This window comes from Terrapene carolina, unplaced genomic scaffold (assembly GCF_002925995.2).
Source record: "Terrapene carolina triunguis isolate 2854851 unplaced genomic scaffold, T_m_triunguis-2.0 Scaffold69, whole genome shotgun sequence".
NCBI lineage: Eukaryota > Metazoa > Chordata > Testudines > Emydidae > Terrapene > Terrapene triunguis.
Genome location: NW_020664420.1, coordinates 14,938,052 through 14,956,417, shown reverse-complemented (window position 1 = coordinate 14,956,417; position 18,366 = coordinate 14,938,052). Strand labels below are relative to the sequence as shown.

The 18,366-nt window shown below is 38.5% G+C and overlaps 1 protein-coding gene across 7 annotated transcripts in view; it reads right to left on the bottom strand.

The window, feature by feature from the left end:
- NEDD4L (NEDD4 like E3 ubiquitin protein ligase) overlaps positions 1-18,366 on the bottom strand; it is a 336,647-nt gene that overhangs the window by 39,041 nt on the left and 279,240 nt on the right. For 4 of the 7 annotated variants that reach the window (XM_024217470.3, XM_024217471.3, XM_024217466.3 and 1 more), the window contains 5 exons: positions 14,038-14,169; positions 13,384-13,503; positions 11,052-11,249; positions 6,091-6,168; positions 4,111-4,165 (listed from right to left, as the gene is read on the bottom strand). In XM_024217470.3, the coding sequence (XP_024073238.2) occupies positions 4,111-4,165; positions 6,091-6,168; positions 11,052-11,249; positions 13,384-13,503; positions 14,038-14,169 (583 nt within the window). Of the gene's footprint in view, positions 1-3,964; positions 4,022-4,110; positions 4,166-6,090; positions 6,169-11,051; positions 11,250-13,383; positions 13,504-14,037; positions 14,170-18,366 lie in introns of all 7 variants that reach the window. The other 3 variants (XM_024217469.3, XM_024217465.3, XM_024217467.3) reach the window with 1 other exon arrangement.

The following is an 18,366-nucleotide window of genomic DNA, read 5'->3' as shown; positions in this document are numbered from 1 at the left end:
CTTTCTTCAGGGATTTATAACTTGAGCTTGAAATGGATTTAACTCAGATTAGGCAAACAAAGGTCTTGAGCCCAAAAGGTAAAGACAAGCAAAGAACCCCTTCAAATGCCAGATTAATTTTACTAAATTCAAACTTTGTGTGTGTTCTTGTGCAACTTTAAAACTATTTCCAATTAAAATGAAAAAAATTGACAAGAGCTCACACCATGATACGATCAAATTATTTTTATAAATTTAGAATAACTAAGAAACAACAATTTTAAAATAGGACCTGAAATGGAACTGGGAAGAAATTCCCTCCATTCCAGAAAGACACACAGACCCTAGCTACAGATTTTACAAACAGGTTAAGAGTGCACATTTTTGCCTTCCCTTATGAAGTTATGGCACAAGGGAAGCATATTCAATTTTGACCAAAATGGCTCTTGCCAATGATACAATAGCAACACAATGTGTTTTCATTTGCAGATTTTTAGAGCACTGGTAGGGTAATGGTTATACGGTATTATAGTGATATTCTCCCTGCCTCCACACAGCATATTCCTGATAAAAATCTAAACACAGTAGAACCACAATGGAATGATGGTATCACAACAGTAAGACAATGCTCCAAAAACCAAGTAGGTACCATCTGCAATGGCAAAGTCTAAGTCATCAATTTTCTGCCCTAGTAGTGGAAGAACAATCCTTGTATTATGCGTACTGCTATGCTTTACAATTTGTATAGTAACAACTGTGATCAAGTCCCTCCCACCCCACATTTTTTAAGTCCTCAATTTGCTTGCCTGAAAGATCTGTTGGTTTTTAATATCAATTTAATTTTAAAATGGCCAAAAAAATAGATTGGATTGGGAAAGCTGAAGTTTAAAATAACGTTTCTCAAGAAAGTGTTGAGAGAATAAAAAAAGGTTAAAACTGGCAATTTTCTTATTTGTTAATAATTAATATTAAAATGCTGTTTTTGTATTTCTCTTTATGCATCTTAAGTGTATTTAATGCTTATGGAAGGCACTGGAGACCAATGTCTTCCACACAGCCTGGGCAGATATAGCGAGTGTAGGTGGGCAGAGTGGACAGAGACTACTAAGTCATTGCACGCAGGCTGCCGAACATCTTTCAGACGGAAAATGACATTTGGCCATAATACTGACCCAGCTGAACTTGAACCAGTCTTAGGGAAAGAAAAGTTCTGTATCTTATGACCAGTGCACTCCCCCTTTGAGGGCTGGGGAATTAAAATATTTATGTATCATCATTGTTAAAACGAATGTTTTAAAATTAATAATCACTTCTGAAATGTGAAATTTCTGTTTGATTTTTTTTAATCTACTATTTCCACAAGTGACATCCAGGATTACTACAACTGAAAGTCTATTTTTCTTTTATTAGTTTATGCTGAGCATTTGATAGCACTCAGTCTTGTTGTTCCCCAAGAGTCAGTTTCTCTGCTGTTTGCCCAAGCCTTTTGTACCGTAATAGGGGAGAGAAAAACATTAACCAAATAGGACTACAGAATGGGGGAACCAGGGCACGAATAGTAGCTGAAGCTATTCACCCTTTAATAACGTTGGCTGGATTTCAAGTTGATGGTGTATCATTAATTTAAATAATCACAATCTTTTACACAGAAATGTTTTAGCATGATGTGGTACTTGTAGCAGGGCTGCTGCTTACTGATCTGTCTCTCGTGGCCAGATATCTCTTTGCAGCAGCCTCACTCTGTTGTCCTTCAGAGAGATAGCTCCTGATTGGCTGAAAGAGAGGGGAGCCTTGTCCCACCCTAGAGGGCTCCTGATCGCAGGCTCTTAAAGGGTCAGTTCTGGGTTTTCCACCCATCCGACTTCCAATTCCTCAGGAGCGCTTCCTTTCCTCCACTACCAGGCCATTTCCTGGGCCTTTGTTCATTCCAACTCCCTGAATGGGGTCTTCTGGCCCCCTCTTCTCTTAGAAGGCTAGCGTTGCCAACCCTCCAGGATTGGCCTGGAGTCTCCAGGAATCAGCATCGATCTCCCAGTGACTACTGAAAGCAATCTAGGAGATTTTAATAGGGTATTTTAAGAAAAATGACATCATATCATGTTGGGGGAAAAATAGCTTCAGTCAGAGTTGGCAACCCTATAAAAGGCCAGTATACCCCATTATAGTTCTTTAATAACTAGCCACTTTAACTGACAAAGGACTGCGAATACAGGAGATGCTGATGGTCAGTTGAGTGGCTAGTTAATGGGGTACATTGTACATGCATCCGAAGAAGTGGGCTGTAGCCCACGAAAACTTATGCTCAAATAAATTTGTTAGTCTCTAAGGTGCCACAAGTACTCCTGTTCTCATTGTACATACTGTTTCATAAACTTGTAATTGGGACTTATACATTTATTAGTTTATTAATATATATGAAATAGGAATAATATTACCATATCCTTACATTACTGCAATTGTGTATTGCATGAATATCATGTCATTATATTCCTTAGGAATATTGTGAAGACAGACACTACTATTAATATTGGGCAAGCCAAGTCATTGAACATTCTGCATTGTCTTTTGCTTAATATTGAGCATGAGGTTATCGCAAACAAACTCAAACAAGTCCATTGTGATACCATTGATTTCACCCCTGCTGCTGGTCCACTGTTTACCACAGTGATGTAACAATGTGAGAACAAGGGTGTTTTCTGGAAACAAGTATCACCAGGAAAAAATTGCTTTTTGCAGTTTGCCATCCGCAAAGCCAAAAAACCCCTGCATCTCAGGAGGGGGAATTGAGGAAGAAATTTCATATAAAAAAAATGTAAAATGTTTAACAATTGCTAAAAATTCACTAGAAATCTGACTAATGTATACATTAAAATTTTCCTCTATATTTAGAGACAAACGTATGCTCAAATAACTTTAAGGGTCTGGCTAATTAAACTATTGAAAGACAGGGAATTACAGCAAGTGTAAATGTGACACTGTCTTAAATCTTGCTCTTTTCTTTCCTTGATAACAGGAGTACAGGATAAATTGCCTTAACTAACCTTAACTCTAAGTTTCCAGACATTTGTTGGCTAATTAAAATAATTAGTAAAAGTGCAAAGAGCACGAAGAATTCCATAGTAATATTTGGAACAGGTTAATCTTGTTCTCTGCAAAGAATGTATCAGTTGAATTCCTTATTTAAAAGCAGGGTACCTCTTAAAAGCTAAGCATGCAATTTAAAAAAATCACAATCTGCTTTACAGTTTTTTTTTAAAACAGAGAATAAGCATAGCAGTTAATACTACTGACACTAAAATAAAGTAAAAACCATAATACTGACAAACCGGTAGAATGGTTTAAGATTTTAATTTTTACAGGTTTTGTGCAGCTATCCTCCCCACTTCCAATTTTTATAAGGATATTTCATGGTCTCTATATTTTTATGTGAGGATTATCCCCATTAATAGGAACACCTTTCAAATAAACCCGGCTGAAAGGTAAAAAAAAAAATCTTCTATTAGACTGCCACTTATATTCAAACAACAAAAATCCACACACTTGTTCTGAGATGCTGTAATAAGACAAGTCTACAATGAAACATCACTTACACTGGAACTTCAATAACAGAATTGGATAGATATTAACGGGCTGGGTGCAATAAAACATGCTACAAATAGAAAATAAGGTCAGAATTGGCATTGCCACAAGACCTTTTTAAGGAAGTGGGAGGGAAAATTACTTATCGGTGTTATTTCTTCCACTGCCTACATATGGACTTGTGGATATATCATCTTTTCTCATCTTATTTTCTATTCCTAGTGTGTATTTTAATTTATTAAATAAGTGCAAATAAGCCATGGGATCATCAACAACAACAAAGAATCCAAAATATCAACAAAAACAAAGAAAACCACAAAGAAGAAATGTTAATGCTTCACAAGATCAGAGAGGGACAAAGCTTGATGAGCCAATTAAAAGCAAGCTTTTGGTGAATATACAGTACCGTATGAGGGCACTAAGTCTCTGGTATCAATGTCTCCACATATCAACACCTGGCTTCCTAAATGAAGAGTAAAATTATAAAGCTTTCACTTCAATATTTATTACCTCCCTTTGTCTACTTGCAGTAGTACCTAGGTGCTTACTTACTATGATCTATATAAAATGTTCTTCCATCCAAATGGATTCTTTCCTCCCAACCAGGCTGGAAAAAAAATGATAAAAGAATGTTAATTAAAACATTACTGTAGTAAGTGTGCACACGGCATAGAGAAATACATCATCTACGTTTACATAAACTAGTTCTTTTTTTAAAATAAGTTAGAAGGCTAACATCAAAGACCAAGAAGTTAGCAAGATTCAAAGAGGGATTGGATGTTTATATGGATAACAAGAGCGCTCAGAGTTAGAACAGTAAATACTAAAAAGTTTGGGAAGAGATGTGAAACCTGCTGCTTCAGGGTTTAAGGCAATCGGTAAGTATAAAGGGTAGGAGGAGATCTTCATAAGGGGCGGATTATCCCAATAGCTACTTTATATCTGGTTTCTTGAACCTCTTTTTAAATCACAATGTGCTGGCCAATGTCAGAAACAGGACCCTGGACTAGAAGTTCCATGTGTCTGATCCAGTATGACAATCCTTATGTTCCTATCCTCCCACCATTAGAAGCAGAAGACTTTTAGTACACCAGCACCATTCAAAACCACTATCTACTCCATGTACTACCCCTAAACCTACTCCTACTCCATGATGTACCTTCTACATCATCTTCAGCCTTGTCTACAACACAAAGATTAAAAGCAGATTGAAATTAAAATAGTTTAAACAGGTTTAGTTAAACTGGTGCAAAAACCTATGCAAACGCACACTCATTTGGTTGAAAAATGACTTGTTTCAGTTTACCTTAAACCCTTTTCTGATCAACTTGCACTAAATGATATAAGCCAGGTTTATATTGATTTAAGAATGTTCAGACAGCCTTTTGCTCTGTTTAAAATGAATCAATATAAAAATCACACCTTAGTTAAACCAGTGCAACTCGGCATGTAAACAAGGCCTCTCTGGACATAACTGCATGCCCAATTTATATGAGAAAAATGCCAATAAAACAGCCTCCTGCACAGCTATTTTCCCTTTAAAACTGCTTTAGTCTTGTGTTGTTACCAGCTAACAAATTATTGTAAAGGTGTTAAACTGTGCCTACACTAGGTGCTAATTGGTATTTCAAATCAAGGTAACTAACAAATTACCTAACTGGATTTCAAAAATATCTTTTTGGTAGTCAAGACAGGGCCAGTTAGACTTCTTCCCAGCAGGATTAGATGCTGAGAGTGTTGGTGGAACCAGTGGCCTGCCTACACTAATGTTTCCAGTGTTGCTAGTATCTTCCTCATAGTGTAGACAAGACCAATGAGCACTACTGACGTCAGGCACTGAATCAGAAGCACACGAAGAAATCCAAAATGTTCAGATATTACTTTCTGCCTTTCAGAGCAAAGCTTTTGATCAAGATAGAAAGGCTCTATAATTTACTTTGATTATGAAGCAAAGCAACAGTGTACTTTGGTTACTAATATAATCCCAAGCAGCATTTGCATCACAGTGGCAGTTTTCTATGTGGAATGTAGAAGTGTCATTCAAAAGCTAAATTAAACCCTACTGCACACCACCTACTGCTTCTCCAAGAGATAACAAAATATTAAGTTAGATTTGTGAATGCCAATAAAACAACACAGGCAAAGAGATCTGCAAGCTGACAGAACTAATTTAGAAATGTTCTTTGATTATAGGATGTGCCCTTCCTTACACCCCGCCCACCACTGATTCAAGCTTGTATACTGTTTTAGTTTTCATAGCAACAACTTTCAACCATCCATGTCACACAGCCAATGATAAAGACACGGAGAAAGCTTCTGCATTCCTTGAACTTTTAGCTAAGCTAATAAGTGGTTGACCACTTCAAAAATGTTATTAGCAGGCTCCGGCAAGTGTATTCCTGTCACATTACTCAGATCACAATGTTATACACAATACACAGATTCACATACAGTATATGCGGAAAGTAGTATACATTCATTCTCAAAAGAGGTCTTTATGCATATAGTAAAATATGTCAAATTGACACTCACAGGAAGAGGGCCCAAATCATTAGGGTTCAAAGAAGCTTTTGATCTCAAATGCACTGGAAATTTCAGCCGTGGATCTTCCTGTAACATAAGTACAGCACTGTAATCCATAAAAATTTAAACCACAAAGATGCTTCTTATTTACAGTTATAATATGGCCAGTTAGATCAGAGCCAGTTCACTATTTATTAGTTTTCAGGACGCAAAACAGGTAACAATAGTTGTGTGGAAATTCTCTATTATAAGATATTTCTATCAGCTTATAAAAGACAGTCAAACCAAACTGCAGAGCTAGTATTCCATGTAATAAAATGAGGCACCTAATTGCTTTAAATGAACGGACTCTCAGTTGTATTAAGAGATATTATACATTGTATGGCAATACTTTATGTGAATGCTTTGTCACCATTAGTAAGTCAATATTCAATCCAATAGTACTTTTATAGCATGACAAGTTGCCATGCAAGCACTGCCAAAGTGCAAACCGTCACGCAGCTATGAGAGTTACATACAATAAATCAGAAAGGGATTCACAATGTGTTTGGGATTCTACACCTTGTCTCCATTTGTCATTGTTGTCCATTCTTGATTTTGTCAGCTTGCTACATAGCAAGCATATGAAAGCAAGTCAAAGTCCATATAATGTACATACTCATACAAAAATGGAAGAAGGGTTTTGTTTTGTTTTTGAAGGCAAGAGATGGTCAGCCCTATGGTACATTCCTTTTTAAAAGTTTTGTACTTGGCCACCTCAAATCTAAGAAAACTGTGTGCGTCTCAGCTTTTACACTGTATTCATAACTATGGCATCAGAACATTTTCTAGTAGAAGGAGGTGACAATTTTGGCCTAGAGTTTTTCATATTATTTTTTAATTGGTACATATTTGCAAATCATGTCGAAGCCCAGGTTTGGGAGTATATTTTCTTTTCATCTCAATTTTTTTCTCATTGTAGTATTTTTTCTTTCAGTTGCTAACAGAATAATAGCTGTTCAGTTCTGCATTATTTAAAAACCAGGAAAGAGAAGGAAAAACATATCTTTCTATAGTGCCTTCTTTCCCCAGGCAAAATACAACCTTAACCTCACCGTTTGCCATTTCATGATGAAACCAGCTTCAATTCTTTATTCCAGATGCACACCACAATGGTGTCACAGGTCCCTATTTACTGAATTTGTAAACACGCTAACTTGTAGTGTCTTAGTTCTTGGTACAGAATTCCATTTTTAAAATAATCATCACTTTACAGCACAGCTAACCGGGTCCAGGAATGCTCATCAATTAGCAAGAAGCCGGGAAAGCAGTTTGTCCATGTTAAGATTTATAGTTTCTAATATTTGTGTGGGTTTCAAGTATTGTATTCAGGTTTGTGTTTTTCCAATGGCATTTTTAATGGCAAAGGGAGCCATGATGATGCAGGATCTCTTCCCCCCTCGGTATTTCATTTTCTGGATGTGTACGAAGTCTTCTGGGAGCAGGGCATTCTACAAGAAGGCCCTTATCCTTTGGAATGTACCCTCTGCATTGTTTGAGACAGCCTGAATCTATTGATGTTAAGGAGACAAAAAGAAAGGCTCATCTTTTTTACACTAGCTTTTAGGGAGGGAGATACTGCTTGGCAGTTGATGTTTAGGAAGGGTGGAGTATTTCTGTTTTCTGCACTGTATGGTTTATTTTGTGTTTGTTGTATCATGTGGGACTACTGCTGGATTCTCTCTGTCTATAACCAATTATAATTTAAATAACTAATGGGGGGTTTCGAGCAAAATAGGCATCTTTCTGGTTTTTATAAATTTAGAGAGAAAAACTAACAGATCAGGCAGGAGAAGGCCATCTCTCTCACTTATTTTGGAAAAAAGAGGAAGAGGAAGAAGAGCTTCTTATGTTTGTATCACTGTACAGACATTAAATTAATGGCTGCCCGGATCCAAACAGTACAAATAAAATACCATAAGCAACAATCTAAATAAAACAAAAGCCCATGGAAAACAAAGATACAAAAATATTTGGGCTTACCTGGCTTTACCCAAATACTGCAGCATTAAAACTAACAGCCATCATTAGAGGCTTCTAATGTGGATAGTGATTACTTGGCATCAGCATGACATATAACAAATAAAAGTGCATGGTATTTAAAATTAAATCCAACCAGCAGCAATTACACTGCAGTGATGATGTGGAAAAGCTAGAGTATTTCATTACTAAGCTAGCTCAAATTACTAAAGTCATAGCTTGGACTGACAAGGCACAGTGGCTCCATATGCTAATCCATTCCATTTTTTCACATTCACCCTCTATTTCTAGAGTTCCAAATTCAATATGAGGATTTGAAGTCACGATGAAACAGTACAAGTGTTAGAATTAAATCACATAGACCCTTTGTCAGTGACATATAGTGTAACTAATTAAAACGACAAAAGTTAGCAAATTCAGATCTAAGGCTAAAAACTGATGGATTCTTAATTCATATTGTTGCATATAACTAAAACCTTTGCATTAAGGCTTGAATGCTGGCCCACATAATGTAGTTTTACTTGAGTTTTCTTTGAATGTTAAATTCCATTAAAAAGGAAAATTATTTAAAAAAAAAATGATTGCCAAAATAAATTGACATTGTGCTAATTTATTTTGTAAATACGTAATTGTTAACTTTAAAATTAATTTGCTGAACCTCTGAAGACATTATAGACCAACAAATAATTAGACAATATTTATAAACAGAGACAGTTAATTCAGGGTCTGACTACACTGCAAAAACCCCGTGGCACTGAGTCCCAAAGCTCTGGTCAACGGACTTGGACTCGTGCTACAGGACTAACAATAGCAGTGTGGATGTTCCCGTTGAGGCTGGCGCTCAGACTCTGAAACCTAGTGAGAGGCGTGGGTCTCTCAGCCCCAGCGGGAACATCCATACTCCTACTTTTGCCTTATAGCTTGAGCCTGAATCAGTTGACCTGAGTCTGAGACTTGCTGCCACAGGTTTATGGGTTGGGGTTTTTTTTTTTTTTTTTTTTGCAATGTAGACATACCCACAGTAATCACTCTGACATATGGAGAACTGGTATAATTTTTTTAAAGTACCTTCCTATTCAACATCAGGCATCATATTAGAACTATTTTTAAACCTCAGGATGACATATCAGCCATTTATGTATTTCCCAGAACAATAAGATATTAGACATTATTATTATTATTTATTAGGGCTATGATTCACAAAAGCACTTAACCATGTGAATAATCAATCATATTCTTATTCAGCAAAGCACTTAAATACAAGACTAATTTTAATCTGTGCTTAAGTCTTACTGAAGTCAATGGGAATTAAAAACACCCTTAAGCACTTTGGTGAATTAGGTGTAAGTGCTAATGAGAGCACAGGACAATGTACAGACAGTTCCTGGATCTGAGATTAGAGTTCTATAATGATTATGGAGGAATTTTTAAAAGCACAAATGGAGTTAGGTGCCCAACTCCCAATGAAAATGAATGGGAACTGGGCACCTGCCATTTGTGCCTTTGAAAATCTCTCCCAGGTATTAATATGTTGATACAAACATATTCCTAAATTTCTATTGTTTAAGCAGAAACTGATTTTTTGACTTCTACGTGCACAAATATAAGTATCTCAAAGCCGTTTTATGTAATTCAAATAGCGAGTGTTTTTAAAGGGGAAAAATATGTGTGTCCCAGCTGAGTCAGTACACACAACTATGAGTCAAGTTGTAAGTATGAAAACGAAGTAGACCATTAAGTGTAAATATTTTGAACAATAACACTATAATAAAAATGGGTGACTGTATAATCCAATGTGCTTCTAGAGTAGAGAGCGATAATGATGTGTTCCGACAGCAACAAACATCAGTCTAAGAAACATGGCTACAAGGGATCCAGCTAACTCCCAATCCAAAACTCACGAAGTCATCCTCGGGTAAAGAAAACATTATTCTGAGAACAAAATTTACAATGAACCACAAAGACCTACACTGAAGCAAAATCAAGGATCCAGCTAACAGAATTAGGCAAGGAAAATCAAAGTTAAAATTCCAGGCTGATACCCTGTCCTTAAGGATGCCTAAATTCTGCAGCAGACAGTATATATCATGCATAGGTCCAAGAAGTATGCAATGTATACACATAACCAGATAAATTAAGGATAGTGAACTGCCGAGAACATTATTCTCACAAAGCAAAAAGAAAAAGGGCAGTTGAGTCCCCTGATTCCCCATTAACTTTTAAAAAAAATAGTTTAGCTTCTCATATTTTCTTTTTTAACATAGTATGCAATAAAAAAATTAAAGAAAAATGCAGTATACTGATGCAAGGCAGATAACATAGTACATTCGTGATGACCGAAGAACATTTATGATGATCATTTTAATGCGAGAGCAGTGAAAGGGATATTGAAATTTATTAAAATTACGAGAGAGCCTCAAACCTAAGCAGTGGATCCAAGACACTTATGAAGAATGTGTGCCTTTGCCAAACTCACTCAAATTTTGCAAATGGACAGTAGCTTTAGAATGGGCTAAGACAACACTCTAGATTCAAACTCTGGAGTGTTCTAAATCTTGTTCGGGATTTTAAAATGTAAGCCTAAGTAAAATATCTTTGTTCAAAATGATAGTCATGTCCACCGGTTTGTCAAATATACAGTGTATAGCACAGTATATAAAAGGCAAAGACGTACTAGAAAAAGATGTGTAAATCCTCTAACAGCAGGACTAGGTACTACAACAGCCACTTCAGGATGTTCATTTGTTAGGTGTGTGACTCTTAAACCTTTGTATTACAGCAGTGCCCACAGGCCGCAATCACATTCGTATCCCAATTGTGCTAAAGACAAGACATAAGTTCACGGAACAACAGCAAGGAAGGTATACAGGAGGGAAGACAAAAATAACAAGGTAAAAATATCCAGAAAACACCAACAGATTTAAAATTTTATAAGCTAGAATTTATCTTACCCATGTGGTAGTCTTAGTATTATGATCAATGAAGAAGGGCCTGCCATTTGGAGCTATTCTCATCTCCCAACCAGGTGGCAAGAAGCTCTGTGTCACTTTGTGTTGGGGCTTAGGAGAATTATAGGGTGACGGCTGTGGAGACTGTGGATTGGAAAGGGTGTCCTTGACAGCTCTGCGCACAGGAGAGTCCTTGGCAAACTGTGGGAAATGAGCAACATTAAGACTCCACAAATCTCACTTTATATTATATTATGAACAACACTTGGTATCATGAGCTGAACACATTTTCAATGGGGATACAATGTACAGGAACAAGGGATATCACCATCTCAGTCACTAATTTATTTTAAAATTGGCTGCACCTTGTTACATAATACGCTTTCATTGCAAAGGTCCTGGTGTTTTATCACTTTCCTCTCCCAGGGCTATTGTAGCTCAGATCTTAGATACCTTTTTCTACTGCCTCTTTATAAATAACAAAAAACAATTTTATATAGAAAAATACAGGCACTGATTTGCTGTTTGCATGGCACTGTACGTGACAAACATTTTAAAGCAAAAAAGTACAGATGAATAGAAGGCAGTGTAAGATACTTCAAATGCATTTTTCATCAATTAGGAACTGATTTCACCAACCAAAATGTTTAAAATAGGCATTAAGTAAGTTCCTAAAATAAAGGGAGGTTCAAACTATTCAGACCAGTTTCTAACTACAGATAGTGGATAACAATTTCAAAAGTGTCGCAATTTCATTGACTTTCAATGAGACTACAAAACCTAACAGCCAGACTTCTAAAGGTATTTAGACACCTAAAGATGGAGATAGGCACCTAGTAGGATTTTCAAAAGTGCATACGCATTTAACTCCCAGTGAAATCAAGACACTTCTGAAAATGGGACCTGGGCACTTTTGAAAGTTTTACCCATTACCCAATACAGTAACCGCCTAGTTTTAACTTTGTTTATTGCCTTGCTGAGTAACACTGATTATATTTTTAACTATATATTTACAGATCAGTAAATGGAACAAATAGGTAGATTCTGAAGCATGATTTGTAATCAAATATTTTTACATTTACCTCTATTATCTTATGCAATTTCTAATTCATATACTTATAAATCTTTGATTTCACTATTGAGTATACAAATTAGTTTTTCTACATCATTCATAATACAGGTATGGATTAAAAACTACCATTCTGGTAAGTTTGGTTCCACTTTCAAATTTAAGTATCTATTCTGCAGTAGTCAAGAATATTTTTGCATATTTCAGATGCCACTTCTACAAGGAGATTCACCTGCTCTGGGTCCAGTGGAATTCCATTCCAGCAAAAACATTTATGCAGGTGCATCACTTGGAATGATCAGTGTCTTACTTACTAATCTTACATACTAGTGTACTTCAGTTTATTATCCAGAAGTTCTCAGGCAAGAACAGTGATGTTCAAGGATCGTAAACTGCAAATTATTATTAGAGGAATACATTTACAGAATAAATAATTGACAAATTTTAAGATTTGGTTGCCTAAAATTATGGTCCTAAATATATATATGGCCTTTTTTCAGAAGTGCTGAGTACCCACAAATCCCACTGAAGTCAATGGGCATTTCAGACCTTTGAAAATCAGGCACTTATTTGTAGTTGTTTTAATATGGATTTAGAACCTGAACTTTAGGCATGTAGACTTGAAAAGTTTAGCCTGATGCCTTTACTTGTGTCATAGTCCACAAAAACCATTCAGGAGAACTTTTTCCAATGAAGAAAGCTGACAGCTAAGTCTGTCACTAAATCCAGGAGATATCTTCCAAAGCACTAAAAGGAAATAAAAATATCCTGCTGAAAAGAATGAAATACAAAATCAAAAGCTTTGAGATGTCCTTACTTCAACCACGACTTTCCAAACTCAAGCGACACAGCCTTTATTTACAGTTTATTGCACTTGCCTTTCAAAATAAATGTTTCAGCTTTTGAGAATATTTCTAATTTGATGCTTTTGCAGCAAGAAGTTACGGTAATGCATGTACTACAGGATATGCACACACAAATGAAACAAACTAATGATAGCAAAGGAGAAAGAATATTCCCCATGCCACGCAAGGAGTGTGAGAGTTGAGTAAGAAGAATTAGGCAGTGTTACTGTACAAAGTGAAGATGTATGTGAAAAAAACTTCAAAAGAAAATATCATCATCAAGAAGCAAAGCTAACAGATCAGGAGAGAAGAATGCGTTGGCTGCAAAATTGGAATGAAAATAAAAGGTCATAAACCACAACAGAAAGAATGAGAAGTCAGGACAGAAGTGATCTTTGTCACATGAGACAGGACTTCTTACCTCAAGTGGAGCAGATAAAGTTACTGTGGGTGAGCTGAGGCTACGAGGCCGCCTTATCTGAGGCTCACTTAGATGGTTGTTACTGTTTGCTGCTGATCCAACTGCACCATCTTCTGCAAGCTATTTCAGGGGCAAGAACAAGTTAGCTAAGTGTTAGTTTATCTGCCGTTAGGCTGTTTAAAAAAAAAGCCATCAATACTCTGTTAATCCTTTTCTAAATAAGCTTTAAATATATTATTTCAAAGAGCACGTTCAATGGAATTAAAAATGATTCATGCTTTAAATAATGAACAACTGCTTAGGCAAGAAAAACTACTATAAATGGCTTTATTAGTACACAGATTAAAATCCTCATTTTAAATTTGATTATAAAATTTGTCTCTGAATATATTTACTCTCTCTCTTTCTCTCATTTCTCACCACTGCAGTTATAAACTCAATTTATATCTTTATTCTGGTCCTAACAGATATTTAGCAAAAATAATCTTAATCACCATAAATCTTCCTGGTTAAATGTAATAACTTTATTCTAAATAGCCTTTGCACTGCATAGACTGTTTCTGTTTAAGAACCTTAAAACAGCTTTTCAAATGGAGACCCAACACATTTTAAGCATTCTGTTGTATTGTTTAATTTCAACAGCAAACTCCATACCTGCATAATGGGCCGAGTCCAAGTTGTGGTTCGATTGTTATGATTGACATAATATGTACGTCCCTTAGCATCTTTTCTTTCTTCCCAGCCTGAAGGTAAGCCTGGTGTAGTATGTACGTAGGCCACTGATGGCTGTTTATGCAAAAAAATTGTGTATCATTATTTTGTGGTAGCTTGAAAAAAATGAATTATCTTCAGAAGAAGTCTACGTATGCAATTCTTACAATCAAATACAGTGGAAAATTTTGAAATGCATTTCTTCAAATTTCTCTCTAACACAGGCTCTCATTTTCATATATCTGACCCAACACCCTCCTCCCTTCCACACGCAGGTCTTCTGGTTCACATTTGCATAGCTACAGGCACTTTGTTCAGAAAACAGCTCAGCTTCCACGTCGTGAAACTAAAGGAGCTACAAAAGAAACAGGAGACTACACATTATGATAGGAACTGCTTTCACTTTTATAAAAAAGTTTTCCCCTTGTTAGAGGTAGTATTTATTCACTAAAGTTGATATACGTGAGTCACTGCTAGAGAGGCCACGTAGCCTAAAGGAAAAGTCAAGAATTCTCACTTGGGGTCTCCCATGGACTGGGTAAGCAGCCTTAGGTCAATCACAACCCCTCTCAGTTTCCACCACTGTAAAATGGAGGGAATAAATAACCTACCTCATAGGGTGTAGTATAGATTAATTCGTTATTGTTCAGGCAACAGTTTGTAAGTGCTAAGAAAGAATGCAAATAGATTCAGGGCTGGAATCCCTGCTCAAATTTTTTGAGACTCAGTATCCACCTTAAAGATAAAGCCATAGTCCTGCCCTCCTGCAACTTCTCCCCAAAATACAAAGTGACATGTGTGTCATCAGTATGGGAAAAGGCATTTCTTCCACTGTCTTCCCCAACTCCCTTAGTATAGGGGGCATATTAGCAAGCAATGGAAAAGGAGGACATGGCTCTAAAATGTGTTAACATACAGATAATGGTGGTGCAAGCAAGACCAGCCTCGAGAGCTAATCCCAAGAGTGACCAGGAGGAGGCGCCAGACAAGTGGTGAGGGTGCGTCCCGTCACAGGTTGATACTTAGCTGGTGTAAACTGGTGTAATTCCAATGAGCATCTGGCCCTTAGTAAATTTGTATCCTGTTCACTGGGTTAATTATTTTCAGGAGACCTTTCTGCTGAAAAGGCCTTTTACATTTTGTAGGACAAGATTCTGGCCTCTAATTAATCCAAAGGTATGTGGTGAGAGACCTGAAGAACATGCAGGGAGTCAGCAGTAGCCTTTCAATAACCCTAGACTATTGAGAGAATCTTTAAATTCTGGAGTTTCTTCTTTCTTATGACAAAGTTTTGATTGGCGGGAGAATGATGAAACCAAATGTCTCTATCAGAAGATCCGGAAAGAGAAAGCAAGTGCCTGAGCTTAAATGTCTTGTCAGTTTCTATGTAATGCTTTATTTTAGCATCAGTACCACTAATCCCCTTAGAAGTAGGCAGCTTTCTAGCTATAAGAAAGTGTACTGAGGCCCCTTCTTACAGTAATCTGCTTTTTATAATGGCTTTCCTTGTGTGGACTGCAACAATAGATGTGGAATTATCTTATAGATATGAAAGGACAAATTACTTCCCCTCACAGAAGTCAAAATAAAAATACTGATGTTAAGGCAGACCAGCTGTGCCAGCATTTTATTGGACGTGGAAGCAGAGCAAGGAGGCTAGGGAGAATGCCCGTATTTAAGCAGTTAAACTTAGTCTGTTCATAGCCTGTGAGTTTCACATTGAGTGTAGTAGTGTTGATGTTCTAACAAGTGCCAGTAGCTGGACTTGGAAGAAATGGGGCTGACAGCTGAGCCAGAGAAAGAGTCTATGCTCGTGTCCAAGCTCCACATAGCCACGGTGCCAGTTTTAACACTGTGTGTGGGGGAGGGGGAACCCTGTCTGCTGCACGCAAGGGGAAATTTAAGAGCTCTTTTAAGCCTGTTTGGATAAGAGAAGATGACGAGACAAGCCTGTTTCTAAAAGAAGCCACATTAAAACACCAAAACAAAAACATGAACAGAAGAAAGGGATGGTAAAGTCTTGCCACTGTCTGACAACCTGCAGTTGCTGCATATAATTGAAGTAGGCTGAAAAACCCATGCATACGCTCAGTTGCCCTTTATTCTAGAGGAGAGAGTCCTCCAATGCTCATTTACACTGTGCAATGAAGCCAGACATTTAAGGCAATTACCCAGCACACAAGTCAAAGGTCCATATACACTTTGCAGATGGAACATTTCTTACATCTTTGACATTCTTTTCAGATGTTAAGTAAAAAGGGAAAGAACAGATTTGACAAGCTCGTCATGCTCTTGCTCCATATTTAGACAGAAATCAGACTAGAAAGGTCTCATCTTTGCTTATCAGCATAGGGGGTGATGTTGCGCTTTCAAGTAAGCCATGGAAAAAGTACGCAACTAAAGAAAGGAGCAAGAAAACATGAGGACTAAAGTATTGTAGGGGGGAAGGATTTTCTGCTGGTTCTCAGTGTGCAATCTTCCTTACTTATTGTGTAAAAAGCAGCAGTTTCTTTAACTACTGAGATTCCATTTACATTACTGCCAGTTCTCGTTCTGATGCTTTTGCCAATAGCAAGAAATAATGGTGGAGATCAGAGGTGAGTGTTATCATGCGAAAACTGAGGAGAGGAACATGGTGTCCTTTAGCACGTCAGGAAGCTAAGGAAGCAAAGGGACAGAGCCTCTGAAATTCTGCACTGAACTACTTTTCATATACAGATACCTCAGTACCAGGGAGTATTTCTTATACCAATGCCTGATCTCAGGTATCAGTAAGCAAGGATGTACCAACAGCATGTTTTGTGGGCATATAGGCAACATGCAGGGTCAAGTGCCCCCCCAGATTTCTGCTCAGCCTGCCGGGGGGGAGGGAGGGGAAGGACGGGGCTCTGTCCCTCTCCCATTGCGCCTGCCCCCTGGCACATTCAGCCACTGTCCCTGGCAGCTGGGCCCAAGCGGAGAGCGGAAGGGGCGAGATTGAGCTTCTTCTCATGTCAGCTGAGGGTGGCTGCTCCAGGTTGCTGCTCTGTGCAGCACAGCGGCTGCCTGTGAGAACCCGGAGCCCCCTGCCGTCATGTTTCCATCTCCGTCGGCCCCCCCATCCCTGGCAGCCAGGCTTTGGCAGGGAGTGGAGGGGGTGGGGCTGCCACCTCCCCAGGCGGACTCTCTCTCAGACAGCTGCCGTGCTGCACACAGGCAGCGACCCGGAGCGGCCACCCTCAGCCAGCGGGAGAAGTGGCTCCTTCCCGCCGCCTCCTCTCCCCACCTGGACCCGGCTGCCAGGAAGAGCAGCCAAGTGAGCCAGAAACCGTGCTGGGGGGGTGGGGGGAAAAGGGGGCAGAGCCCCCATCCGCCCCACAGGTAACTCTGGTGGGGCGGGGAGAGCACGGCAGTCCCTGGGCTGGGTGCAGGGCTGCTGGGGAAGGTGCCGGGAGCAGGTTCCCTGGTCTCTGCCAGAGGTAGGGGCATTGCTCATGCCGCCCCTGCTGAGATGTCCACGAGCTCTGGGAAGACACTGCTGCTGTGAGTCTCCCTGGGCCGGGGCTGGCCCCAGCCATGCCCAAAGGCATGTGCTCCCTGCTCATGTGGCCCCAGCCCCCCAGGAGCTGGCGGGATTGGCTGCCCTGGCCCAGGAAGGTGGGGCTGAAAGTCCCTCCCAGTAGCAATACATGGGGCGGTCAGATGTCCCCCCCTTTACATTGTGCCCCTCCAAGTATCAGGAGGCATATGTTGTCCATGAGTTTTAAATCCTAACAGTTCAAATGAGGCTCAATTCTGCAAGGTACTGGACACTCCTGTGCGGTGCGGAGAAGCTTTAAATTCCCACTGAGGTCAGTGGGAATTGAGGACTGTCGGTACTTTTTCAAGATCTACGTATCAGGGGCTTGATCTTGCAAAGATATCACAGTCTGGAGAAGAGGCTGAGAGTATATGCTGTCATGTAGTCGATGACAACGAAGAACTATCCAGGAGGTTCTATAAATATTTAGCTCTCGTAAAAAGGGAAGAAGTCTGAATATAAGAGAGAGGTAATGTACATGAGCAACATGATGAGTAGCCCTTTGAAGACTTTTTCAAGACAGATCTATAAATAAAGCCAACCAATTTTTTTGAATAAATTAGCCTGAAAATTACTGAGCATCTTAGGACAGGTGGAACCTAATTCTTTTTAGGCAGACACAGATATTCTATTTTTCGAAAGTATTCCACCTGATTAAGTCTGACAAAAGACTACCACCTGCACAGAGGAAGGGGTAAGATAATTCTTAACTG